The sequence below is a fragment of the Microtus oregoni genome, unplaced genomic scaffold (genome assembly GCF_018167655.1).
Source record: "Microtus oregoni isolate MIOR12 unplaced genomic scaffold, Mior012 000015F_ref0000493, whole genome shotgun sequence".
Taxonomy (NCBI): domain Eukaryota; kingdom Metazoa; phylum Chordata; class Mammalia; order Rodentia; family Cricetidae; genus Microtus; species Microtus oregoni.
In genome coordinates this window covers 28,138,490-28,165,015 of record NW_024543074.1, presented here as the reverse complement: position 1 = coordinate 28,165,015, position 26,526 = coordinate 28,138,490, and the positions used below count along the sequence as shown (strand labels likewise).

At 47.9% G+C, this 26,526-nt stretch overlaps 1 protein-coding gene across 1 annotated transcript; it reads right to left on the bottom strand.

Annotated features, from left to right (window-relative positions):
* Nucleotides 1-8,267: 8,267 nt before the first annotated feature.
* Pelp1 (proline, glutamate and leucine rich protein 1) lies at nucleotides 8,268-25,967 on the bottom strand. The gene is made up of 17 exons (XM_041665709.1): nucleotides 25,682-25,967; nucleotides 21,942-22,006; nucleotides 21,463-21,568; nucleotides 17,336-17,485; nucleotides 17,076-17,147; nucleotides 13,330-13,389; nucleotides 12,872-13,022; nucleotides 12,464-12,593; nucleotides 12,269-12,356; nucleotides 11,845-11,933; nucleotides 11,650-11,766; nucleotides 11,388-11,535; nucleotides 11,110-11,269; nucleotides 10,513-10,568; nucleotides 10,159-10,365; nucleotides 8,573-10,051; nucleotides 8,268-8,425 (listed from the first exon to the last, which is right to left on the bottom strand). Exons 1-17 carry the CDS (start codon nucleotides 25,928-25,930, stop codon nucleotides 8,333-8,335), a joined length of 3,420 nt encoding a protein of 1,139 aa, XP_041521643.1. The 5' UTR covers nucleotides 25,931-25,967; the 3' UTR covers nucleotides 8,268-8,332.
* Nucleotides 25,968-26,526: the final 559 nt, after the last annotated feature.

The window sequence follows — 26,526 nt, the reverse complement described above, 5'->3', positions numbered from 1 at the left end:
TCATGTTCCCTTATATGGCGCTGATGTTCCTCTCTGTGGTGACATCCTGTTTGTACTCTAACAAATAAAGCGAGCCCGAAGATTAGAGGGTGGAGCTAACCACTAGTTTAACCATAGAGGTCTGGAGGTCTGTACAGACAGACAGGAAGTGATATGGCTGGGTGGAGAGAGGGATGAAAGGCAAAAGACACGAGCTTGGCCTCTTTTCGAGTTGAGGATTTCATAGAGGTAAGAACTCTAGTGGCTGGCTGCTCTTCTCTGATGTTTCAGCTTTCACCCCCTAATATCTGACTCTGGATTTTTATTATTAAGGCCAACTAGAACTCGTGCTACCCCACTCATTGGGGGACCCTCTAACTCCCCTTCTTTGTGCACCTGGCTAGACCTTTGACAACAGCAACAGAACTCAATAGAAGGGCTATTCTGTGATTTCTGAGACCAGTCATGCAATCCCTTACATCGTGTTTTACCACGTTCACTCTCGGGGTCATCCGATAAAGACACGCTGTTGTGGAATATTATTTTAACTGGGCAAAGATGCGTTGATTTGCTTATGTTGCAGAATATTACTTTAACGGTGTAAAGGTGTGTTACTTTTGTTCATGCTGTGTCAGGGACCAGCCCGGACATAAAACACTTCTCATACTAGGGTAGAGGTATGGGAATAAATGACGCACAATTTACACGACAGTATCGGGAGGGAGTTTTGGGTTTATTTAAATCCTGAAATCACCCGCGTTTATTTTCCAAAGAGCTTTTATATCAAGATAAGCTGAGGGGGGCAGGTAACACAGACTTTTTCAGCATTGTTTCCTAGGTAGCGGGGAATGACTTAGGTCACATCCTGTCAATGGCTATTTTGTCACATAGACTGAAAATACCTCTTCCCCAGGTGACCTCCTAATTTACAATAGAAGGAGCAGAAAGACATTAGCGTGTCTTAACCACCTGTTAAGATGGCATCAGGTTGTTTTATCAAAGAGCTAGGCAACCACCTCCTGTGTGGAAGTGTAAATTGCACCTTGAAAGTTACTTAGATTCTCTGACACCAGACAATATGGAATATGGCCCCCACAATGCTGCATGTATTTAATTATGTAAAGATGTGTTACATTTGTTTCACTTTGCGTGCCTAAGGCACCTGATTGCTCTAATAAAAAGCTGAGTGGCCAATAGCTAGGCAGGAGAAAGGATAGGCATGGCTGGCGGGCAGAGAGCATACATAGGAGGAGAAATCTAAGAATGAGAGAGAGGAGAGAAAACAAGGAGACACCTGGGCCAGAAGCCGTGCAGCCACCAGCCAGACAGAAGCAGTGAAAGTAAGACGTACGGAAGGGAAGAAAGTAAAAAGCTCTGAGGCAAACGGTAGATAAAGGGAAACTGGTTCAGTTAAAGGAGTAGCCAGAAAGGAGCCTAAGCTAGGCAAAGCATGCAGAACTAGTAAGTCTCCGTGTCATGAGTGCGGAGCTGGGTAGCAGCCCAAAAGAAAAGGCCTGGTACAACACACAGATCCTATGCTCCAGCTGACGATCCTAACTTAGGAGCCCATTTGAGCCAGGTAGTGGTGGCGCACACCTTTAATCCCAGCACTCAGGAGGCAGAGGCAGGCAGATCTCTAGTTTGAGGTTAGCCTAGTCTACAGAGAGGGTCAGCCAGGACTACGCAGAGAAACCATCTTGAAAAACAAAACAATGGGTGCTGGAGAGATGGCTCAGAGGTTAAGAGCATTGCCTGCTCTTCCAAAGGTCCTGAGTTCAATTCCCAGCAACCACATGGTGGCTCACAACCATCTGTAATGGGGTCTGGTGCCCTCTTCTGGCCTGCAGGCATACACACAGACAGAATATTGTATACATAATAAATAAATAAACATTAAAAAAAAGAAAGAAAAACAAAACAAAACAAAAAGATCCCAGTTGAATGTGAGTGAGAAGTGTGAGTTAGGAAACCTCTGAGCTGGCTGTGCCCTCAGCTACTGTCTGATCACAGCCACAGGAGAGTCCCCATGTGAGATCACTCAGCTAAGGCCTATGACCAGAACTGTAAAAGTCAATGATTACCTAACTCTGAAATTGTTAAGTCATTAAATTTTAGGACGATTTATCACAAAATAGATAACTAGAACAGACACACAGAAGGCAAAACTGGGAAGCAGGAGAAAACAGAATAACAAACCTACTTCTTACTGCAAAGTGTTGATATGAACCACAGAACCTTTGATCCTAAACACAAGATATGCCAGCTGCACACAGGCCATGCCTGGCAATGGCCTTCCTTCCACCTTGTGAAGGCAGACGTAGGTGAAGTCAAGTGTGGGGGTGTATTGCTTCCCCAGCCCCACCCCCCCAACAGCTAGGGATATACATTGGTTATGTAGGTTGAGCAGTAGTCATCACAGAAAAAATGGGAGGACAGTTCTCTAAGCATCCGGAAAGAACCAAGGAATGTTACTCCAAAAGGGCCCCAGAGAAGGGTCCCACGTGACCGTCCTGGAGGGAGGTGAACAGTACCTGACTGAGTCAGACGAGGATCACCGTCACAAGTAAATGCTACGTCCTCCCCTTCCTCACCTATCCTCGAGATGATTTGTGTGGCCCGAGACTGCAGACTTGATGTACACAGTGTAAGAAGGAAGATATATTTTAACTTATAGTTTCAGAGCTTCCAGCCAATAGCTCTTGGCTCACAGGCTCCATGACGGGGCAGAACACTATGGCAATCAGAGCATGTGACGAAGGCCAGTAGTGTCTTGATGAGCAGGAAGCAAAAGGGCCTGGAATGGGACACAGCCCTCAAGAACATGTTCTCGGTGACCCACACTTCTAAATAAACCTCACCTGCTATGATTTCAGCCACAATATAAGGCTGACACTTCCGGGTTCTAGGGCCCTGCATGTGCGGACGGGCTCTCAGGCAGAAGGGCCTAATGGCCCCAGGGACACGCCCTCCCATGACCCATGCACATGCGTGGTTGCATCATCTAGTATGGCTCAGCTAAGCCCTTGTGCACATACGTGAGTCCCATCATCTGCGTATGACGTTGTCATGTCAACCCCCTGTGCGCATGCACTAGGCAGCTAAAAGCTGGACTCTCTCTTTCTTTCCCTCCCTCCCTCCACACTGACTTTCCCAGGCCTATACACGCCCTCTCTAATAAACTCCTAGGTGGGTTTGTTGCATGTTCCATGTTTCCTTCTCACTCGCATCAGGTAATTTTATCACCGACCAAAGTCCCCTGAATAGCATCACCAGCTGGGGCTCGAGTCTCCAACAGAAGCCTGTGGGACACCCACAGGGATAACACGTAGTTTTATAGCAATGGGGGGCTGGAGAGATGGCTCAGTGGTTAAGAACATTGCCTGTTCTTCCAAAGGTCCTGAGTTCAATTCCCAGCAACCATATGGTGGCTCACAACCATCTGTAAAGAGGTCTGGTGCCCTCTTCTGGCCTTCAGGCATACAGACAGAATATTGTATACATAATAAATAAATAAATATTTAAAAAAAAAAGTTTTATAGCAATGGAAAAATTTGCCCTTGTGGCGTAGTCATGAAAAGATGCTGCCTTTCAACAGTATTGGAATTAAGAATTCCTATCCACACAAATACAGATATCACATATCCTCAGCCAGGGACAGTGGCTTATGCCTGGAAACTCACATACACAAATGTCAAAAGAAAAGTCCTACCAACACATACACACACTTGCCTGACTTCAAAAATGAAAGGTAAGCGTCACCAAAGAGGTGAGGGAAGTCTGGAATAGAGATCCCAGGCAGAAAGGGAACTTGGAGAAATGAGAAGCATAAGAAAATGCTTTAAATTACCATTAAGACATGGAGAGATAAGAAAAGGGGTCATTGCTGATAAGAGGATATTATAGAAACAAGGAGATGGAGGGAGAGGAAGACAGTGAGAAAGAGTGTGTATATCAGGTCTCAGAAATAAAAATTTGATAGTAGAAGATAAATTTCAAAAGATGCCCCAGAAAGAAAGATGTTGAAATCTCCCAGAAAAAGGACAAAAAAAAAAAAAGGAAAACAGTAAGAAAAGGCAAAGGAGAGAGTGCCTCTGAAATAAAACGTGAAAGGGACAGTGTTTCCTGGATGAGAGAAGGGCGGTGGCAGAGGCAGGTGGATCTCTGTGAGTTCAAGGCCAGCCCAGTCTAGTTTCAGGACAGGCTCCAAAGCTACACGGAGAAACCCTGTCTCAAAAAACAAAAACAAACAAACAAAAAAAATCCAGAATTGAAAATATTAAGTGTGACTATATTAAACCACCAGAGGCCAACAGCATGAACTCTTGGAACACTACACAACAAACAAAACACCCAAAAGCATCCAGAGAGGAAACTGGTCGCATGAAAACTGAGTCAAAATGACATCAGACTTCCTGATAGCAACACTAGACACTAGGAAAATGAGGGTGCATCTACAAAATCTTAAGGCATATTAGTTTCTGACCACGCACCCCTGTACCTGACCAAAAAAGTCAAGGAAATGCAAGAACTAAGCCCTCTGTCTCCTCCGCATCCGTTCTCGTGAAGTGACTGGAGGCTGTGCTCTGTTGACACAAAGAAAGCTGGGAAGAGGACCACAGTCCCGGAAGCAGGAAAGGTCGAAGTGACCAAGAATGATGGTAAGGGGAGTTTCTGGGTGACCGGGACAACTCAGCCAGGAGGGTAGGAGAGGAGTGTCTCCAGGAAGCATGGAGGGAAGGCCCGCCTGGTCTCCGTAGTGTTCCAGGCCACTGTGAGAACATCTCAAAAGAACACAAACAAAAATGACTCTTCTCTAGCTAAGAAAGCAAAGATATTTTCAGCCATTGTACGGATCATCACGAAAGACAATGACAGTAGCTCCTTAAATCCTGCTTTAAGCTTTGAATTAATAGCTTAATTCAGTTTTCTCCTGCCAATCAACGACATGGCAACAACCAATCCCAAATGTGCTTTTCCTTCTGCCTGCAAACCAGATCAATCCCTGGCCTCCCCCGCTCCCCCGTTCCTCTCTCTCTTCACGTGTCTGCTTCCAGACCACAGGACATGCACGCACCATGCTCCACTGCAGTGGCTGCTCCTGTGCAGCCTGGGCTGTGAGAACTCACGTGACACAAGCAGCTAATCTGGGCTTTACAAACTTTTCAGTGGCCAAAGACCTACCCTTGACAATTATGTGGCTACATAAATGGTGGGAGCCTAGTAGTCCGCCAGTTCTGCCACCACCTGAGCTTTATCTGACATTCTTGTTTGACAGGTATCTTTTTAGTTGGAAGGTATAGGATCCACCTGCCTCTCCCTCCTGAGTGCTGGGATTAAAATCATATGCCGCCACCACCGGCCGGTTTTGTTCCTAATTACGGAAACATGTATAGGTCTGTGTGTGGAGCAGGCAGGATGCAACACTTTATTTTTTTATTTTTCGAGACAGGGTTTCTCTGTGGCTTTGGAGCCTGGCCTGGAACTAGCTTTGTAGATCAAGCTGGCCTCGAACTCAGAGATCCGCCTGCCTCTGCCTCCTGAGTGCTGGGATTGAAGGCGTGCGCCATCACCGCCCAGCAGGATGCAGCACTCACCCAGTCCCCACAACCAGCTTTTTACATAGGTTCTGGAGCTCAAACTTGTGTCCCGCTCGCACTGCAGACACATCACTGAGCCATCTCTCCAAGTCTATTTTTTTAAACGTTTATTCATGTTATATGTATGGGTATTCTGCCTACATGTATGTCTGTGCACGTGACTGCAGTACCACAGAGGCCAGGTGTTGGATCCCTGGTAATGGAATTATGGATGTTTGTGAGCTGCCATGTAATTGCTGGGAACTGAACCCAGGTCCTCTGGAAGAGTAGTGAGTGTTCTTAACCACAGAGCCATCTCTCTCACCCCCTAATTTGTTTTTGACTAGAGAAAAAATACAAATAGCAGTCTAGACGCCAATGCTTTAGCAGCTCAACAGGAGTTAACCGAGGTGCCCATGCTGGACATCAGGGGAGGGACTCAGCAGTCAGAAAAGGGTAAGGAAGTTTATGTCATGGATGGAACTCAGTACATGTGATGAGGTAACATAGAAAGTCCAAGTCCACAGCATTAAAGAACACTAGTGCATCTGGGGATGGTGGCGCACACCTTTAATCCCAGTACTCGGTAGGCAGACAGATCTCTGAGTTTGGAGGACAGCCAAAGCCACACAGTGAGATCCTGTCTGAATAAACCAAAAACAAAAAAGGATACTAGAACAGTTGGAGAGATTTTTAATATGAACATGTTAAGTAATATATTATCTCAGTTGCTACAGTTCTCTGGGTGCTTCATTTTGTTTAGGAGTCTCTTATGTAGCCCAGGCTGGCCTCCAATTTATAATCCTCTTGTTTTAACCTCCCAAGGGCTGGAATTATCTTGTCTCAAAAAAAAAAAATTACTAAAAAGTAGGAACACTGTGTGATAGATGTGCCTTTACTCTTGATGACCAAAACTTCTCAACAAACCTTTTTGGATCTCCTGAAGTATTATCTACTCAGAATGTAATTTAAACTGGAAATCCCGTTCTAGTCTATTCCCATGGCTGATACCCTAAGCGCAGTTTCCAGGTATCAGGCTTTCTCCTTCTGAGAGAATCACTAGGGGTCTTGCCATCAGTGATCCTTATATGGTCATCTCCACCACATAAAAACTCTTGACCCACAGCAGTGAAAAAGTCACAAAACTTTATGACTCTGTCATTATCTGGACAATACAAATGTTCCTGACAATGGAACTGCACCCTAATCAACCCATCCCGAGCCTGAAAATACTCCCCTGCTCCACCTAATCTATCAGAGCCCATCACAACACTGTGCCATCTTGGCAAAAGCATCAGCACAGGTTATTCTATAATCAAGTGCTGAACAGCTCATGCAACTTATGCAATACTGGACTAAAGGTGGAAAATTCCTTACTGTTGTAACACTGCAATCAGGGACCATCTGACTAATGAATTGCTGGAGCTTTCCTTAGGTTTGATAATTCTAATTGTTTTTATTTAACCTGCTTGGGTTTAGGTCTTGAGACAGTCTCATTAAACCCAGGCTAGCCTCAAACTCACAATGCAGCCATGAGCGACTAACTTCTAATCCTCCAGCCTCTAGCTGGGATTACAAGTGTGCATCTGCGTGCCTTGTTGTGATGTACCTGTGTTGTGCAGCACCACGTGGTGCTGGGGGTCAAATCCAGTGTTTCACACAAGCTAGACAAGTACTCTACAACTGAGTACATTTCCAGCCCAAGGTTGTGTTTGGTTTTTTGGTTTGGGCGGGAGAGAGGGGGTAATGTTTTTAAACTTACATGTATAGGCATTTTGCCTGCCTGTTTGTGTACCATTTGCAAGCCCATGGAGACTAGAAGAGGGTGTCAGATCCCCTGGAACAAAAGTTACAGGCAGCTGTGGGCTACCATGCAGGTGCTAGAAACTGAACCTGGGTCCTCTGGAAGAAGTCACTGCTCTTAACTGCTGAGCCATCTTTCCAGCCCATAGTATTATAGGTTTATTGTTTGGTTTGGTTTTGCTTTTTCAAGACAGGGTTTCTCTGCGTAGCCCTGGATATCCTTGGAACTGTAGACCAGGCCGGCCTTAAACTCCCAGAGATTCTGCCTGGTGCTGGGATTAAAGGCATGTACCACCACCGCCCAGTCAGTATTATGTTCTTAATCTCAAGTAACACTGAAGAGAGACCATGATGGCTACTCTCCAAATTCAGCAACATAATACATAGATATATAAGTTTATATAAATATATATAGGCCTATCTGTAGATACAGACCTAGATAGGTAGGAAAAAAGCTGACAACTGGTAGATCTAGGCAGACGTTATATATTCTAACAATTTCTCGGGGGGGGGGGGATTTTCTTTTTTTAACTTACGCAAAGTTTTAAAAAATTAGTTCAACTGCTAACCTTGAAATCACCATAGCCCTGCATCACTCATAGGCATGTGAGCTCACGTGACATCAGACAACAGAGGGATGTGGGGCACATACATATACAACCTCAGCCCTTGGAAAGGAAGCTGACCCAAGATTATGAATTCAGGGCCAGCCTGGGCTACATAGCAAGCTCCTACAGAAAACAGAGGACAAGAATCGAAAACTCCAACACTAACTTACTGACAGGGCAGTTGGCTACTTCTTTAGGCCAGCGGTTCTTCCTCGGGTCAATGAAGACAACAGTGGACACATCTGGAGAAGATGCAACAAACCCTGGCACTCACTCGGGCTCCCAACGGCAGACAGTGTGGCAAGAGCAACATAAATATCTACAGACATAACTTTATTGGATACAAAGTGTTCGGGTGCAAAGGGGTTAAGAGTCAGGCTCTGTGGCAGGTGGTGGCTTCTCATCATCAGGGGGACAATCGATGAAATCAGCCAGCATGGCAGCTGTATCATCTTGCTCCTTTTAGGGACAAAGACACAAAATTCAAAGTCAATACACGGGAAAGCAGGCCAGGCTGGAGCAAGCCTCTCCCCTTAGGTAGCAGCCACAGTCTTCCTCCAGCCCCGGTGCTCCACCCATGCCCTCCCTGGCTGACCCTGTCGTCACCTTTTCCTGGGGAGCTGTGGCTTCTGCGTCTGCCTCTATCTCTTCTTCTGCAGGTGTCTTAGGTGGGGTTGGCACCTTGTCACCTCCACCCTCATTCCCTTCTTCCACCAGGGTAGGGGGAGCGGAGGACTCATCTTCAACAAGCTCCTGAGGAGGCCCTGTTGTAGGGCTCCCCACTTCCTGCTCCACCTCCTCCTGGGAGGGGAGCACCTCAGGGGCCAGGGTGGGAGCTGTCTCAGGCTCTGGCACCTCCTCTGCCCCCGGCTCTTCTACTTCCAATAAAAGCCCAGGTTCAGGTTCTACCTCGGGCTGTACTTTGGGGGAGTCTGTAGGTGGCAGAGCAGGAGGCAGCGTTGGGGGTGGAGGTCCACCTTCTTCCACCTCTCCTCCTGCTGAGCCAAACTCCACATCTTCTACTTCTTCCAACTCTTCTTCCTCTTCCTCCTCCTCCTCTTCTAATTCACCTTCCTCCTCCTCCTCAAATTCCTCCTCAAACTCTTCTTCTTCCTCCTCTTCCTCCTCAAAATACTCTTCCTCATCTTCCTCCTCTTCCTCAAAGTCGTCTTCTTCCTCATCTTCATCCTCCTCCTCTTCTTCCTCCTCCTCTTCTTCCTCTTCATCACTGCTGTTGATATTAATAACTGTTAAATCTTCCTCCATGGCTGTGGGTCCTCCTCCAGGAGTCCCTTCAGGGACCAGCTGGGGTGGGGGAAGTGTCACAGGACCAGAAACAGGTGGGGGAGGGGGTGGAGGTGGGGGCAGAGGCCCTGGAGTTGCCGGCAGTTCTTCAGAATCCTCCTTGGCTGGCACAGGAGGGGAGGCTGTTGGTGGGCCAGTAGGAGCCACAGTGGGAGGACTGCCTGACGGTGGTGGAGGTGGCAGGGATGGAAGCCCCTCGGGTACAATCACCACACTGTCATCAGAGTCACTTTCCAAGGAGATCTCCACATCAGATGCCTCCTCCTTATCATAGTGGACAAAGGCTGGCCTGGGTACTCTCCCTCCAAAAGTTTCATCTGGGGGTATGCTAGGTGGAGGGGTCCCAGTAGGAGCAAGGACAGGGTCCTCACTGGAGCCTGCACGATGGTTTTCAGGGCCAGGAAGGAGCCTGGGTGGGACAGACACTAGGCCTGGGACAGAGAGGCCTAAGTGGTTAGCTGTGGCTGGAGGACCAGGGCGAGAGGGCACCGGGCCTGTGGATGGCATAGGGCCAGCTGAGGACATGGAGCCTACTGTGGGAATGGGGCCTGCTGAGGGCAATGGGCCTGCTGAAGATATTGTGCCTGGAGATGGCATAGCACCGATGGAGGGCATGGGACCTGGAGGATGGAAGGCTGGGGCCCTGAATGGAGATGGGGCCTCAGGAGGAGGAACTGGGGCAGGTGTGGGGCAGGTAAGGCCTGAGCTCTGCAGGGGAGGAACTCGGGGGTGTGTCAGGGCAGCACAGGTCACTAGTGCTTCTGAGCAGAAAGAGGAGACCTAAGGAAGGAAGGACAAGAACATCAGGAACACAGGGTCTCACGAGGCAAACATCAGAACAAAAGAACCCAGGAATCAAATAAAGATCTGACCTAATGAGCAATTACCTCAAGACTATCTTCCAATTGGCCAAGAGAGAAAGCTTTCAGGGCACAGGCAAGAGGAGGTGGGCAGCGAGGGGAAGGCGCCAGCAGGAGAGCCAGCAGCAGGCGGTAGAGCTCTCGGCGGCAGCAGGAACTGCTGTAAGGGGGGCCGCCCAAAACCTCACCCTGCTGCACACTCAAGACCAGGGGCAGGACTAGATCATGAAGTCTCTGGAAAGAAAGCAGTGAGTCTAGAAACGCTATCACAGCCACCTAACCCTTCATAGCCAGGGTCTTTGTTCCCAGGTTTCAGTGGGTCCACCTCTGGGGCAAACACTCCCAAGTGCACAGAGCAGGGGCCCCTCCCCAGACACTAACCCTGTGAGTCTCCTCCTTGATGAGAGGCCCACACATGAGGATGGTCCGGCTGAGGCCTGAGAAGAGAATGGCATGTCAGAGGCAGAGAACTGCAAAGGCACACAGGCCCACAGGGGCACCCAGTTCTGCCACTGCTACCCAGGGCAAGGCATTTACCCCCTCAGTTTTCTTCCACTGGTATAAAATAGGGATGATAATGCAGTAAGACATTATAAGTTCTATCTGTATACTTGAGAACTGGCCTCACCTTGACAACGAGACAACAGACAGTAAGAATACATGAGCCCCAAAGGACAGTCATCGACTAACTGTATGGCACTCACTTAACTACACAGGGAATTCCCACACCACCCTGCTCTGCAGGGCACATGAACTCCACAGGCATGGATTCATGGATTCCCCAAGTGCTCGTGCTGCCCCTGCCACACACAGTGCATATGTAAAGTGCCCGAGTAAATTAAACTGAGACCTTGGAAGACCAGGAAAAGCTACCAGATCCCCAATCTAAAAGCAGGACAGCAGAATGTTCAAGGCAGCATGACTGTGTCTGCTCCTGCACAATCTACTCTGCCAACTGGATCTGGCTTATCGGCCCACCTCTTAGTGCAGCCGCACACACATCGCTGTTGGCGTTCCTGTCTCCTTTCCTGTGGCTGGATGGGGCCAAAGCTTCTCCCATATCGAGCTTCAGCTTCTTAGGGGCACTTGGTTTCCCACTTTGCAAGTTTCCGTCAGAATTTCCCCTGGCATTGCACAGCTTGTGGTAAAGGAGATACAGTCACACATACAAGCAAACCGGAAGTCAGGAAACAGGCACAGGAGCGGGGGGGGGGGGGGGGGGGGGGACACACACACGACAGGAGCCAAGGTCTCACCTTAAGAGCATCTGCTGGTGGAGAGATGTCACTGAGTAGGTGGGTGAGCAAGGCCTCTCCTGAGGCCCCTCCCTGGAGCATGCCTGCAGACGCCCCACAAACCTGCACCCACAGCTCTAAGATAGCATAAACCTTGGTCCGAATGGTGCTGGAGCAGGAGCAAGGAAAGCAGAGAATAAGTGGAGGGCTGAGACACTGGAGCCCCTGGGCACCCGTACACTCTCACTACCCTCTCCACTCTAGCCCCTGCCTGGATAATCACCTGTAAGGCCTCTCCTGGCCTGGAACCAGAGTGTCCCTCCCAGTGCTCCAGGTATTGAGGACCTGGGGAAGCAGGCGGCTGATCAGGGCCCCAAAACGCAAGAGTCTGCCTCCACACCTGGGGGCAGAGAAGATGGAACAGTGGCCTTCACCTCCAGTATGTCCACTCCCTTCTCCACAGCATGACCACACTTACGCAAGGATCAGCGCAGACAGCAAGTCCAAGGCTTCAAGGTGGATAGAGGGCAGCAGCAGCAGCCGGAGAGGACCATCTCCATGCAAGTTCTGGAGGAAAATTCAGCAAAAGAAGATGGAGAAAGAAAAGGAGAACCAGAGAAGCACAGAAAGAGAGTGGGTGTATCAGACTGTACAACATGACCCCATTCCCTGCCAAATCAACCCAAACCCACCTCCCATCCCGCAGGAGAGGACAGCTGAGCCCTTCAACAACGCCTTAGCTCATCCCCAAATTCACACTCTGAACTGGCCACAGGTGGCTCTGCTTTGTGTGAGCGAGTCCACTGAGAGTCATACACGTGTCAGGACAGAGATGGCAGTGTGGGTGTTGAGGTGCCCAGGGTCCTGAGCAAGGCTATATATGAAAGACAAAGTCCACTCACAATATGTTTGTTACTGATGCTGAGGATCCGACAGATGAGGTCCAGGATCTCCTGCACAGGAACGGACACAGGAGCCCCAAACTCAGAGCTAGAGAACCAGAGTAAAGAGAACCTCAGGGCATTCACCACAGCTTGACTCCACACACCCACCTCAACTTCTCCATCTGCAAGACCATCCCTCCAACACCTACATACCTGAGCATGAGCCCCAGGCAACGGGCCAGTCCTGAAAACCTCTGCCGAAGCTGGAGGAGGACATGAGTGTTACCATCTTCTGACTGGGAAAGCAGCGTCTCTACTTCAGGGCCTTCACTCTGCACAGGAGCTGGGCAGCAACACAACCACCTGTACACTCTGTCTTTCTCCCATCCCGCCTCTTTCATTCGTGTGAGCTGCCGTGTGGGCGATGGGACTCAAACCCCGATCTTGGAGGCGCAGTGTTCTGAACTCTGTTCAGCCCCATCTTTCCATTTGTGGTAGATGACCCACCTATGGTCTCATTCCTGATGCCCTGAAACCCACTATCCCACCTCTCTGGATCACCCTCCTGTTCCCTCCTGCCACAACCCATGGAAGCCCATCTCCTGACCACAAAGTCCCTACCGGTCTCTGCTCCCTCATACAGGGTCCCCAGCAAGCTGTGCAGTGAGGTCATCAGGCTGTGCAGCTCCTGCTCCCAGTTCTCTGTGTGCTTCAGGCCCTGGGAAAAGCCAGCACCTAAAGAGGGCAACCTGGAGTAACACTCGCAGGCCAGCTGCAAAAGGGCAGAAAGCTGGTCACAACCTGGAGGAACACTCGCAGGCCAAAGCTGGTCAGAAAGGAACTAGCTCAGCTATTGGTCTCCTACCCCACTAAAATGCCTGAGAGAAACAGAGATCAACAACAGCTTAAGGAACAGTGAGGCAGAAGTCTCCAAGAGGACAAAAACTAGCAATTGTGTATGCTAACAGGAAGAAAGCGAGAAAGGACCCAAATGTTTTAAGAAATAATGGCTAAGAATGAGCCATAAAAGATACCCCAGGTCAGAGCCTCTGGGCTCTGTGCCTTTCCCTTCCCTTTACCTGTTGGAGCTGAGGATTCAAGGCATCTAACCGAGACAGGAAGAAAGAGGCCAGCTTGCCCTGGAAGAGGGAAGGAAGGAAGGAAGAGGTTATGGGCAGAGACAAGGGTCTCCACAGTAGTCGTTCCACCTGAGATGTACTTTCCTATAAGACACAGAAAGCGTGATGCATCCAAGGGGAGGGTCAGGTGCATTTCTGTGATAGAGACGCCGCACATGAGCTCTGGTTCTCAGCCTCCTTCCTGGGCCCCTACACCTCCTAAAAAAACAACTGGGCTCCCTCTGCTAGTTTTTGCAAATGACGGTCATCTTTCTCTCTGAAGCCAAAACGACAGGTCTGAAAAGCGTAAATACACTCCAGTTCTACAAGCAGAGATACAGAAATAAAGACCCAGGCTGGAATTAGTGTGCTACCCAGAGGACTAGGTCCTAAGAACAGGCTGGGGTCAGGGTGGGGACAGAGCAAAGGCAGCGAATCTCACAGCTGCCACCTGGCTGTCAGCAAACCCTCTGCCTGATACAAGAAAGCCTGGAGTAAGTGTTCAGTCTAAGGGCCACAATTTACTTGGGCTAGAAAAGTGGAGCTTGTGAATACATGAGTAATAGGGGATCCACCACTAGTTTCAGCAACTGTAAGTAGAATATAGAATATCTCTCCATTGTTCTTTCTTTTTTTTTGGTTGTTTGTTTTTGAGACAGCGTCTCTCTGCCTAACTCTGGCTGTCCTGGAACTCACTTTGGAAACCAGGCTGGCCTTGAACTCACAGCGTGCTTCCATGCCTGGCTACAACTCTAAATTTTAAATGCAAACAAATATGCTTATCAGCAGGACCCATAGCTGTCAGCAATGAATTCATCTGTTCCTTTCACATTTTAAGAGTAACACACCTTGCCGGGTGGTGGCGGCGGCACAGCCTTTAATCCCAGCACTCAGGAGGCAGAGGCAGGCAGATCTCTGTGAGTTCTAGGCCAACCTGGTCTACAAGAGCTAGTTCCAGGACAGGCTCCAAAGCCACAGAGACACCCTGTCTCGAAAAACCAAAAGAATAACACACCTTAACATATCAACTGCATGCATCACAAATTCAAATCACAGAACTGACAAAACCTAGTTCTATAGTGAACTCTAATTCTAAGGTGCCATGGCACCCTTTGTGAATGTTAGGTTCTCATACTAGAAAGAGGGCTGAGTCACCCTGACAGTTTCCAGCTTCCCCTTCCCTCCCAGTTCCTCACTGTGGGCAATCCTGATATGTGCTTTCTGTAACTTCTTCTGGAGACCAGCTACCTAGATTTAGCCTACTTGACGCAGACCCTGCTGACCTCATACCAGCAGAATGGGAGATCTGCCACAGTAGCCACCTGCGACGTCCTTTAAACTCACCAGGTACAATGCCCCAGGTAAACCAGAGAGTTCCCGGCCCTTCATATTCCTGTGGCCTCTAGGTGTGCCCTATACTCCTATAAAGTCCCCGAGGACAGGTAACAAAAGGAATTTTTATTTCTGTATTTCTCTTAGTCACTGAAGGAATGCTCTCTGCCTTAAAATTACTACACTAAAGCATGGCCTGAGCTGGCAATGAGCTGGCTCATCTAGTAACAGTGTTTACTATATAAGCCCAATGACCAGACCCACAGTAGGAGAGATCCACTCCTAAAAGGTGTTCTCCAACTTCCCATGTACAACATGGGATATGCACACATGCATATATAAATTTTCTTAAAGATCTTATTCAACCTGTTAATAAATTTGCATATGCTATTGTAAAGGTTTATTCTTAATTTTTGGGTTTTCACACATTCATGCCTTGTAGGTTTTTTAAGACTTATGTATTAGATATATTACAGTGCTCTCTGCCTTCATGTATGCCTGCACACCAGAAGAGGGCACCAGATCTCATTACAGATGGCTGTGAGTCACCATGTGGCTGCTGGGAATTGAACTCAGTACCTCTGGAAAAGCAGTCAGTGCTCTTAACCTCTGAGCCATCTCTCCAGCCCCTGATGTTGACTTTTTCATTCCATGATATGGGTTCTGGGAATCAAACCCATCAAGCCATCATGCTTGGTGGCAAGTGCCTTACCCTTTAGGCCATCTTGGCAACCCTAGTCTATAATTTTAAACTACTCTGAACCCTTTAACTGAAACAGAATGTTCGTGATTCCCTGCACTTTTGTTTTATGAGCTCAAACTGTAACTCTGAGAGGCTAAGGATGTAACTCAGTGGCTGGATTGAGTTTGCTCCACAGCAGAAAAAACAAAAACCCTGTCCTATCACTTGTAACTTCTATTAGCTGTGATTACACGCACCCATTTGAAAATAAAGGATCAGTACAGATACGGCCTCTGAGAAATACCTGCTTTGAGACTTCACAAACCGGAGATAACTAGTTACTGACACACATACCCTTATCCACAAAGAATATGTATCAAGATTTCTAGCAGATGGTTCAAACCACAAATTCCAAATTTTAGAGAAAAAAAGTAGGTTGTATGTTTTTTATCACACATACACACACACACACTAGGTTTTAAATAATTCCCAATCACACATATAGTAGGTTTTATGTTTATTTATTCTGAATGTCTTTTAAAGTCTCACTATACAAGTTAGACTAACTTCAAACTCATGATCCTCCTGCCTCAGCCACCCTAGAGCACCACCACCCCAGTCTGTTTTTTCTATACACACTTACCTATCATAAAGTTTAAGTCACAAACTGGGCACAAGAGCTTAACAACTTCTAATAATAAATCAGAACAACTGTACCAACAGACTGCTCTTGAGTTGTACAAAGCTTCATTTTCTTTCTCAGACCTTAGGGATCGCTCCATTGTCAGACAATTACAGTACCACAGTGCTGCTTTCAAACAACCCTTATGTTACTTTATAATGACCTCAAATGCTGTCAACTCAGGCAAGCCAAAAAGAAGCTGTAAAGTACTTCCTTTAGGTGAAAAGGCTAAAAGTTCTTGGCTTAATGGGAAAGGGAGAGAAAATGCTGATATGCTAGGGTCAATTCTAAGAACAAGTCTTCTTTGAGTGAAACTGGCAAGGAAAGATACAGCAGGCTTGGTGGCAAGCAACCAATCCAAGACAAATCCATGCTGCTCTTGGTCTGAACAAGGGTAGTTAAAAGCAGGAAAAACAAGCCAGAAACAAAGGGGGAGTGTTGATTAAGTCTCTGTAGCTGCACTCTTCCTGGAGGAACGCTGGGTGTCTCAGGACAGCAGAAAACTAGGCGGGGCATTCTAGAGACCCAACAGGTAGAACAGAAGGAGGAAGGGGTTGAGGGTGGGACTTGGGAGTGCAGCTCAGAGGTCGGGTCATCATTAAAAAGAAGGTCTGGAGGTGGCAGGGGCTGTTCTTGCAGAGGGTTCCTAGGTTTGGTTCCCAGCACCGACGTGGCAGCTCACAATCATCTGTTTACTCCAGTTCCGGGAGAGCCAACATCCTTCTAGCCTCCACAGGCACATATGGCTCATAGAGAAACACGCAGGCAAATACTCATACACATAAAATTTAAAAAAAACTAAATTTAAAAATTAATAAAAAGGGGTGGGAGGAAGGGAGAAAAGAAGAAAGGAGTTTATGGGTTAGAGAATGGGCCCTAGCATCAGACAGACACAAGCTCCAAGCCCTACTCATTGTAGGCAGGTAATTTATGTCAATGTCTTCACTGTGAAGACCAATGGCAAGGATGGAATCTAAGGGGGAGACCTAGCACAGTTTCATAAGTACTTACTTTTAGAGAGCCACAGGCCCGAGGAAAATAGGTCACACAAGCCTTCATTCCCTCCAAAGCTGACTGCTCACACTGTGGGAAAAGCAGAAATCAGAAGGAAGAGGCCAAGCAGCAACAGCCAACACCCTTCCATCTCACCCAGGCCCCTAAGCTCCTTCTCCTTAATAGTCACCATTTTCTTCTCCTCACACTTCCTAAATCCTAATCCCTAAGCAGTTCCCATAACATTCTTTAATCCAAACAGTCTGAAAAAGTCTCACCTCTGGTCTGAGGCCCAGCAAGGAAGTAAGAAGCCCAGGAAGGTGGTTGGTGGAGATGTCCCGGAACAGTGTAGGAAGCTGGGATGCGTATCGGAGCAGATCCCTCAGGATAGCCACAGCCAGTTCAATGGTGGGTGGTGAGTCCTGGGACTAAAAGCAAAGCACCATGCTGCAAACCTAACCTTCACTGCCACCAGGAGGACAGGAGGTGTAACAACACCACAGCTAGTATGGATATTACCATCACATTTACCATCAACAAGAAGAAAGAGGTTACAGAAGGAACCTATGTCTACAGAAAGGACATGTTTACATTTTAATATCCATCTAGTGTCTGGAAAACTGGGGATGTCCACTTGCCTAGCATGCATGAGGTAACTGGGTTCCATCCTCATAACCTCAAAAATAATAATCTGGGTCGCAGGAAATTTGTTTGAAGAAAAAAAGTAGCAAAGCCACATCTCTTAAAGGCTCATGTTTAGTAGATCTCAAAGGTCTTTACTCTCCCATATTGCATTTGTCTGCCCCACCTCTCCAAGTCTGACTCGCACCCACCCTGGAATTCATGGGGAAAAGCTATTTGGTTTCAGGACTTATCTGGAAAAATTAACAGGAACCTGGGAGGGGGGGGGGGATCCCTTAGAACCTTCTTCTAAACCAGAGGAGGCCATGTGCCAACCACACAGATGAGAGCATGAACTAAGAAACATGGACAGCCGGGCAACTGCTGTGCCTGTAGTCAGGAACTGAGGTAGGAGGGCTGGGGAGGACAGCCTGGGTTTTCTCTTAGCTCAGAAATAATTCATTTCCTTTTCTCCTCTCCCCCTCCCTGCATCTGTCTCTTAGTTTACTTGTGAAGGCAGGAGCATGGAAGTCAGAGGACAACTTTCAGGAGTCAGCTTCTCCTGCCATCACGGCTAGGACTGAACTAAGGTTAGCAGGCTTGGCAGCAAGTGGCTTTATTCCACTAAGCCAGCTTGACAAATCCACTAATTTTAAAAAGAAAGAACAGTTGGGGAGCTGGAGAGATGGCTCAGAGGTAAGAGAACTGGCTGATCTTCCAGAGGTCCTGAGTTCAATTCCCAGCAACCACATGGTAGCTCACAACCATCTATGATGAAATCTGGTGCTCCCTTCTGGTGTGCAGGCACACATGCAGGCAGAACATTGTGTACATAATAAATAAATAAATCTTTAAAAAAAAGATAGAGAAAGAACAGTTGGGCCCATGAACTACATACAAATAGGCCTTCAACACTGTCCAGCAATCCTATTACATTTCTCCCCAGCTAGCTTTCTCCATTAAACTTGCAATCCCAATTCCACCACTGTCATCCTGCATGGCCTTGCCTTCAACGTGGCAGGAAAAAACTGAAGCCAAGGACTGGGGCTACCTTAGTTTCCAACTCCCAAACCAGAAAACTTGGCATCCTCATCATCCTTCCACCTCCCTTCCTCCTGTCCACACATGACCTCTCTCCCCTACTCACATGTACACAGGCTTGAGATGCCCCCACCTTAGAACCTGTCTTTGAGCAAATATGAAACTCTACCCCCAAATCTCAAGAGCTGTCCAATTGCCGGGCAGTGTTGCCACACGCCTTTAATCCCAGCATTCGGAAGGCAGAGGCAGGCGGATCTCTGTGAGTTCGAGGCCAGCCTGGTCTACAAGAGCTAGTTCCAGGACAGGCACCAAAGCTACAGAGAAACCCTGTCTCGAAAAACCAAAAAAAAAAAAAAAAAGAGCTGTCCGATTGTGGCTCATCTGACAGCATCTTTTTTGTTTTTTGAGACAGGGTTTCACTGTAGCTTTGGAGCCTGTCCAGGAACTAGCTCTTGTAGACCAGGCTGGCCTTGAACTCAAAGAGATCCACCTGCCTCTGCCTGGGATTAAAGGCATGCGCTACCACCACCTAGCAACAGTCAGCATCTTGTACCCCTTTTTTCTATCCCTCTTCTCACAGTTGCTTCTCACCCCAGGCCAGTCTTAGCCTGTGTCTACAGCTCCTTGAAAACACTTTCATTCACCGCATTGACTAATACTGTAAATGACGCTGGGTCAGTCTTCTACCTCTAGAGTATAAACAGAGGTCACTCCCAGGAAGATAAACAGAAGTGACTCCTCTCTCTTTCCTCAGGGACTCCCCCTGGAACCCATCCAACCCACAATCTGACTTACCCCTCCCTTTACCTTGGGTTCTGTCCAACCCACAATCCCGGTTATCTCTTTGGCTTGCTCTGCGTCTCAGTCTCTCTCACTCCTCCTCACTGACCATTCAGCATGGTGTACACCTCAGTGGTGGCAAGGACACACACCAAAACCACCCTCAGCTTCACTACTGGCTAAACGCTGGCAACCCTCCTGGTAAAACATAGCATGAGAGGCCCTCTTCCAGGCCATGGCCACATCAAGAGGAGGTCCTACTGAAAGGGCTGCTCAACACTCCTGGTCACACTCACAGGGTTTTTATTCCCTGAGCCCTGAGTGCCTCCCAATGTTCTGAAGGCCACAAATAGTGCTGGTCGTACAGTCTCTCTGAAGCCAATCAATCATGAGACTGTTCACTCGGCTCTGTCAAACCCACCTACCTCTATCAGCTCTACCACTACCACCTCGTCCAGGCACTACAAATGTTCTCCTCCACTCCACTTAAAGCCATCTACCTGGTCCTTCTGCTTCCAGGCCTCGCCCAGCACCCAGAGTGGAATTTTCAAATATGAAGATGCCACTGTCACCACTCCAGTTTGCATAGCCTCCAAACTACCTCTACTGGATCCTTAGCCCCCAGCACAATAGTGCTGAGGCAGCTACCTTACTGAGTCATAAAGCTACTGCAGCAGTAGACCTCTTACAGAGGGAGCTTGGCACGCTCTCTCTCTCATTCCCAACCCCAGATTCCACTGACCGTCCACCCAGTTATAACGGAGCAAGCAGGTCCTCGGGAGATGGTTCCCCTTCAACTTGCATGTTCCAGTTTCTAGAACCACGATGTAGACAAACCTGTTCCTTATAGATTATGCAAACTGTGGCACTGTGTTATAGTGACAAGAAATCAACTTAGAACCTCTAAAGAATTCCCACTACTCAGAGAATAAAAGCCAAATTCCTTATAAAATAAAAGTCTATTGCTTGGTTCTCTACACCTATCTCCCCAACTGCATCTCAACCCCACCAACCTGCCTGCCATGTTTACAATTCTTCAAATGACCAACTTCCTTTTGTATGCAGTTTTTTTTCTTTTAAATATTTATTATGTACACAATATTCTGTCTGCATGTATGCCAGAAGAGGGCACCAGGCCTCATACAGATGGTTGTGAGCCACCATGTGGTTGCTGGGAATTGAACTCAGGACCTTCGGAAGAGCAGGCAATGCTCTTAACCTCTGAGCCATCTCTCCAGCCCTGTATGGAGTTTTTATACTCCTAGAATACTGTAAACCTCTAACCCCTGGTCAGAGTGCCTGTCTATATTCTCAGAGAACGAGTCTTTACTGCCGTCGGTGTCACTTTGCAATCAGTTATACTATTCTCAGCTCAAGTGACTTCCATTAGAATAGAAATCTGCAAACTGTGGTGTGAGTATATGCTTTTGTATGGCCCATATGCTAAGAATTTTTTTCCCATTTTTACAAGAATTTAAAGTATTTAACAGAAATCACATGGCTAAATTGTTATCTGAAAATTCTGGTTCATAAAAGGTTATTATCTCAGTCCCTATATTAGATTTAAAAAACATCCAAAGTGGAGTTCAAGCACCTCTTACCCTAAGCTTAGCACAGGGATTGCTTATGAAATAACTAAGTGCAGAGGGCACAAAGGTGTTAGGAAGAGAGGTTAAAAAGTTAGATGGGTAACAGAGCAATAGACAGAAACACACACAAGCACTTACAGAAAGAACTTTGGAGGGATCACCTCTTAGGAAAGGAACAGTGAAGCTTAGAGTTACAATGTAAGCTAATAGACAAAATTATCAGGAAGTTTAGAAAGATCGCTATTTGAAGCTTAATCTCTTGTGCACAAAGCAAAAAACGTTTCCAATCATTCTGTCCCCAGAGCTAATGTGCAAGCCACGAAGAGCACACCTGACCCATTCCGGGGGTAGGACAGAGGGGAGCAGATCCTTACCTGCAACACCTGCTGAATGCTCCGAAGCCAAGAAACACAGTGCTGCTGGAAGAACTCCGTGGGGCTCTCCCCTACCAGCAGGGACAGCAGACACAGGCCTTCAAACCTTACAAACAAGAGAGCGAGCGGTAAGGAGGTGGGAGCTAGACTTCAGAGAAACTACTGACCATCCTTTTATTTTCATTGGGCTGTGTAAGATCCATCTCTAGATTTACTGTGGTTTCTATCTCCTGAGACATAGGAGGACTCCGAGTGTGTGGAGCAGCAAGCAAAGAAGGAAGCAGAGCTAATCTAGTGGGGAACGAGAGATGGAAATGGTGAGTCTAATTCAAGTGTGCTCACAGAAGGAAAACTCTCGCAGCTCCTAGAATGGAGAAAACACCTTGAATCCACAGGGTGAGGACAAAGGATAGGCAAACGCACAACCTACTTCCTGAAGCCACACCGTCCTGAGGCAAGAGGGTCAATTAAAGACTCACCGAGTTTTGATGGAACCAAGATGTGCATTGCTGAGATTCACCAGAGTCCCAAGAGCTGAAGGATTCTACAAGTGGAGGAAAACAGGAGTGAGTCAGGCAAAGGCCACTGAAGATGCCCTTTCTGAGTTCAAAAAGGCCATCAGCCTGCGTCACTGCTGTCTGTCCTTCAGTCTGTTTCCTCAAATTCTATCTTATCTGACCTCCTCCCTCATCTCCTGCTCCAAACAACCAGAGCTAAGAGAGGACAGCATAACTCATCTACTAGATTCAACAATAAGGTTTCCCTCACCTCAGGAGATACCCTGTATCCCTGCAAAGCACCTGGCATGAAGACGTCCAGAAATGCTAGCTGTAGGAACACTATCCACAACCCTTCTTCCGACACTGGGAGAAACAACTCTTCCTCCTGTTCCTGGCTTCTTTAGAGGTGTAAGATCGCCAACACAGACTCAGGCAGTCCTCCTTCTGACCCTTCCTCTCACCGAGGCATCATCAGCCTCTCCACCACATCACCCAAAGTACCAGACTCCTCTCGGGCACCCAATCCCCCAAAGGCTGGAAATCATTCATTCTAATTCCACATGACATCACTGAAATCATTCATTCTTTTAAGACACGGTTTCTCTTTCTCTGTGTACACCAGGCTAGCTTCAAACTCAGAGATCCAGCTGCCTCTGCCTCCCAAGTGCTGAGATTAGAGGTGTGCACCACCACTACCTGACTCATTCTAATTCCACATTACACTGGTCAGACGAAGGAAGGCACAGTTGACTAAGATCCTAGGACCATCTACAAGGCTCAACAGGAAAAGGCACTTGCCACCAAGCCTGACAACCTGCATTTCATTCCCAGAATTAACTCCCAAAGTTGTCCTCTGACCTCCACATGTGCCCCATGGCATGCATACATCCATATATATAATATATACATACACATACACACAAAAAAAATAAATGAGTGTAAACTTCTATATTTAAAAAAAGGCCCTACTTGGGGCTGGAAAGATGGCTCAGAGGTTAAGAGCACTGGTTGTTCTTCCAGAGGTCCTGAGTTCAATTTCCAGCAACCACATGGTGGCTCACAACCATCTGTAATGAGATCGGTGCCCTCTTCTGGCGGGCAGGCATACATGCAGACAAAATATTGTACACATAATAAATAAATTAATAAAAAAGTCCCTACTCAGGTGGGAGAAATTGTTCATTCATTTATTCAGTACATGTTTAATAATGTACTTAACGCTTACTTTAGGAGAAACATAATTTTAGGTGCCGGGCAGCTTATTTTCCAGGTGGAAGAAAGTGTAAATAAGAAGTACTGGAGAGATGGCTCAGTGGTTAAGAACACTGGCTGCTCTTCCAGAGGTCCTGAGCTCAAGTCCCAACAACCACATGGTGGCTCACAACCATCTGTAATGAGATCTGGCGCCATCTTCTAGCCTGCAGGCATAGATGCAGACAGAAAGGAATCCATAAGGTAAACACAGGCTGAACATCCAACAATTAGAAGATCCAAAATGTTCCAAATCAAAAACATTGAGCTCTGAAGAACAGAGACAAGTAAAAACTCCACACCTGACCTTACCTCAAAATACAAAGCCTGTAATCCCAGCACATGGGAGGCAGAGACAGGTGGGTCACTGAGTTTGAAGCCAGCCTGATCTACAGTTAGTTCCAGAACAGCCAGGGCTACAAAGAGAAAACCTGTCTCAAAAACAAACAAAACAAAACCCACAGGTGAAGTCTGTGCGTACACCTTTAACCCTAGTACCAGTGAGGGAAAAAGGCAGGTAGATTTGAGTTCAAGGCCAGCCTGGTCTACAGAGCAAGACCTAGAAATGCATTAACAGAAGTTGCAGAGAATTCAATGGTTAAGGGCTTGCTGCTCTTCCAGAGGACACAGGTTCAAATGCCAGCACCTATGTAGTGGTTCACAACTATCCGTAACTCCAGTTCCAGGGGCTCCAATGCCCTTCTGACCTCCATGGGCACCAAATACACATGTGGTGCACACGAACACAGGCAGGCAAACGCACTCACAAGAAATCTAAAAAAAAATAAAAACAAAAAAAAACCCACAGGTACACACTTAATCAGTTTGTCAGGGGAAACCAAAGACCCACTTAATTCCCTTAGCCTGGTGCTGCTTTTCCCCAACCCCTGCACACGAAGGGTAATAAAATGCATTTTGGAGGGCCGGACTGGCCAACAACTACTTCCTCAGAATGCCTCATGAATGGCTAAGCCCTGCCAGCATTACTATGGACTGCTTTTTTATTTTTCCTTCCTTCTCTCTGCTCTGTGCTGTGTGTGTCAGAGAGACAGAAACAGAAAGGTAAAGCAGCACAACTGGGAGCCTACAGTCCAGGTGACAGTCCTAGTGGACAGTAAAGAGGCAGTAACATTAGAGAAAACCTGTCAGCTGACGACAATGCTGAAGGACCAGTCAGTGTACGTCTGGGACAACAAAACTCATGTAACTGGTAAAATGTGAGGGATTTCTAAAACAAACAGGAACGTTAATGGGGCAGACAACTGGAGGAATATTCCGAAAAGTTGGTCATCCAACTGAGGTCTGAGGAAACGGTAGTGGATAAAAGCACCTACCACACAATCCCATCTACCTGAGCTTGAGTCCCCAGAACAAAGGCAAAAGCCAACCATAATGAAGATCTGTAATCCCAGTGTCCCCTTATAAGAAATGGGAACAAGAACACAGACCACAGCAGCTCTTAGGCTAACTAGCCTGGCTTACACCACAGCCAAGAGACAGGAACTTGAGGACCTGATGGTCGTCCTATTGCTTTGACACGTGCATTGTGCTACCCTGGCCCATACCCATCAACATGAGCAAGCACACATCTGAGCACGACAGCGCATGTCTTTAATCCCAGCAAACCCAAGCACCAGCAGTCAGAGCTTAGTGAGTTCCAGACCAGCCAGGGCCACGAGTGAGAGAGACCCTGTCTCCAAAAGTAAACAAGGCGAAACTTGACGGACTGCTTATGGAGATGTGCAAGAAGCCACCAACTGAGGAGAAACTTGTGGTTCTAGCTCGCAGGACTGAATGCCTACCAACCTACCTATCCCACCAGCCTCAACTCTACCCATTCTTCCCTTCAACACCTAAACCCCTAACCTGAACAATGCCCTTATTCCCCATTCCTTCCTGCCATGGGCCTCCCTACATAAATGTTCTCCTCACGTTACCAACACCCCTTCCCATTTTCCTTCTCTTCCTAACCTCTGCTCATCTTAAAACTCCGGGGCCTTAGGGGGAAACCTCAATACTCTACAGGGGCTACATTCCAGATTCAATTTTGTGTTACAGCATTTTGCTCATCGCCAACATGGCTGCAACTGAAGCCCCTAGTAAGGGATTAGGTCCTTGGCTAAGAGCTAATAAATAAAAATTTGTGTACAATTGCCCCAGGGAAAACACCACCGAAAAAGTTTCGCCGAAAGAAAAATGCTGAAAAACATTCAAGTACGTAAGTGACCCGGCATGGAAGGGGTCTCATTCCTTTGTGCCTATCAATGACCTAACAGCAACAGGGCCTAATTTTCTCCCTGGAGGAACAGCAGATAATCAAATCCGTGAATCTCGTCCCGAAGAGTGAGTACTCTCTCCCCTCGGCTCCCCTCGGCTCCAGCTCACAGCTGCAGCTTCAAGAAGGCGTGACCACAGTCCGGGCTGCCTCACCAGCCTTTCCACGGCGGCCGCGAGAGCTACGGACTTACCTGAGCCCCACCCACTGTCCCATGCAGCCGCAACAAGCACATGAGCCCAGGCAAATATGGGGCCCATTGGATTGGGGGATGCACAGGGGCAACGGGGGACCCCGTTCGCGGCTGTAACAACCCAGAGACGCTCTCCAACAGCAGCAGACGGAGACGCGGGCCCGACCCCACCGTAGAGAGACCCCCAGTCCCGCCAGGAGCCCCAGCCGGGGACCCCGCGGAGGGCCCACTAAGAACGGCTGCCGCCATCTTTCCAGGCTCGAGCAATGGCGTAGCGTGATGACGCAAACACAGGCGCGACGCACGCCGCTCGGGGAGGGGTCTTGAGGAGGGGGCTGCGACCAGGCTCACTGGATGAATGGGAGCTGGAGCCCTTGCTGCAAGAAAGAGCATGCGCAATGTGGGCGGCGCCGGCGCCGAGGCGGCTAGGGAGCCGATTGCCCGGGGCCCGGCGCCCGGCGCCGTAGGGCGGGGCAGAGGCGGCGCTGCGCCGGCCAGACACGTGGTCTGCAGGAAAGGCGCGGGAGTCTGAAAGAGTTCCATCCAGCGCGGTTCCTGGTCATCTTCGCCCTGGAGCTCGGTAATCCTAGTAAAGACCCAAGTCTGAAACCAGGGACGTTCCAAACTGCTCTCCCAACAACGGAAAAACAAGTTCAAACAGTGCACACGCCTTGAAGTAAAAAGAGAAGTGCGTTCTGTCCCCAAGGCACTCCCACCGTAATTGTGCATATTCGTCAATCTACACACAAACATAGTTTGTTTTTCCAAGATTAGGGTTTGTCCTTGGCTTTTTTTCACTCACATAGTGTGGGCCTCTATAAGTGATGGGACTGTGAATTTCATTG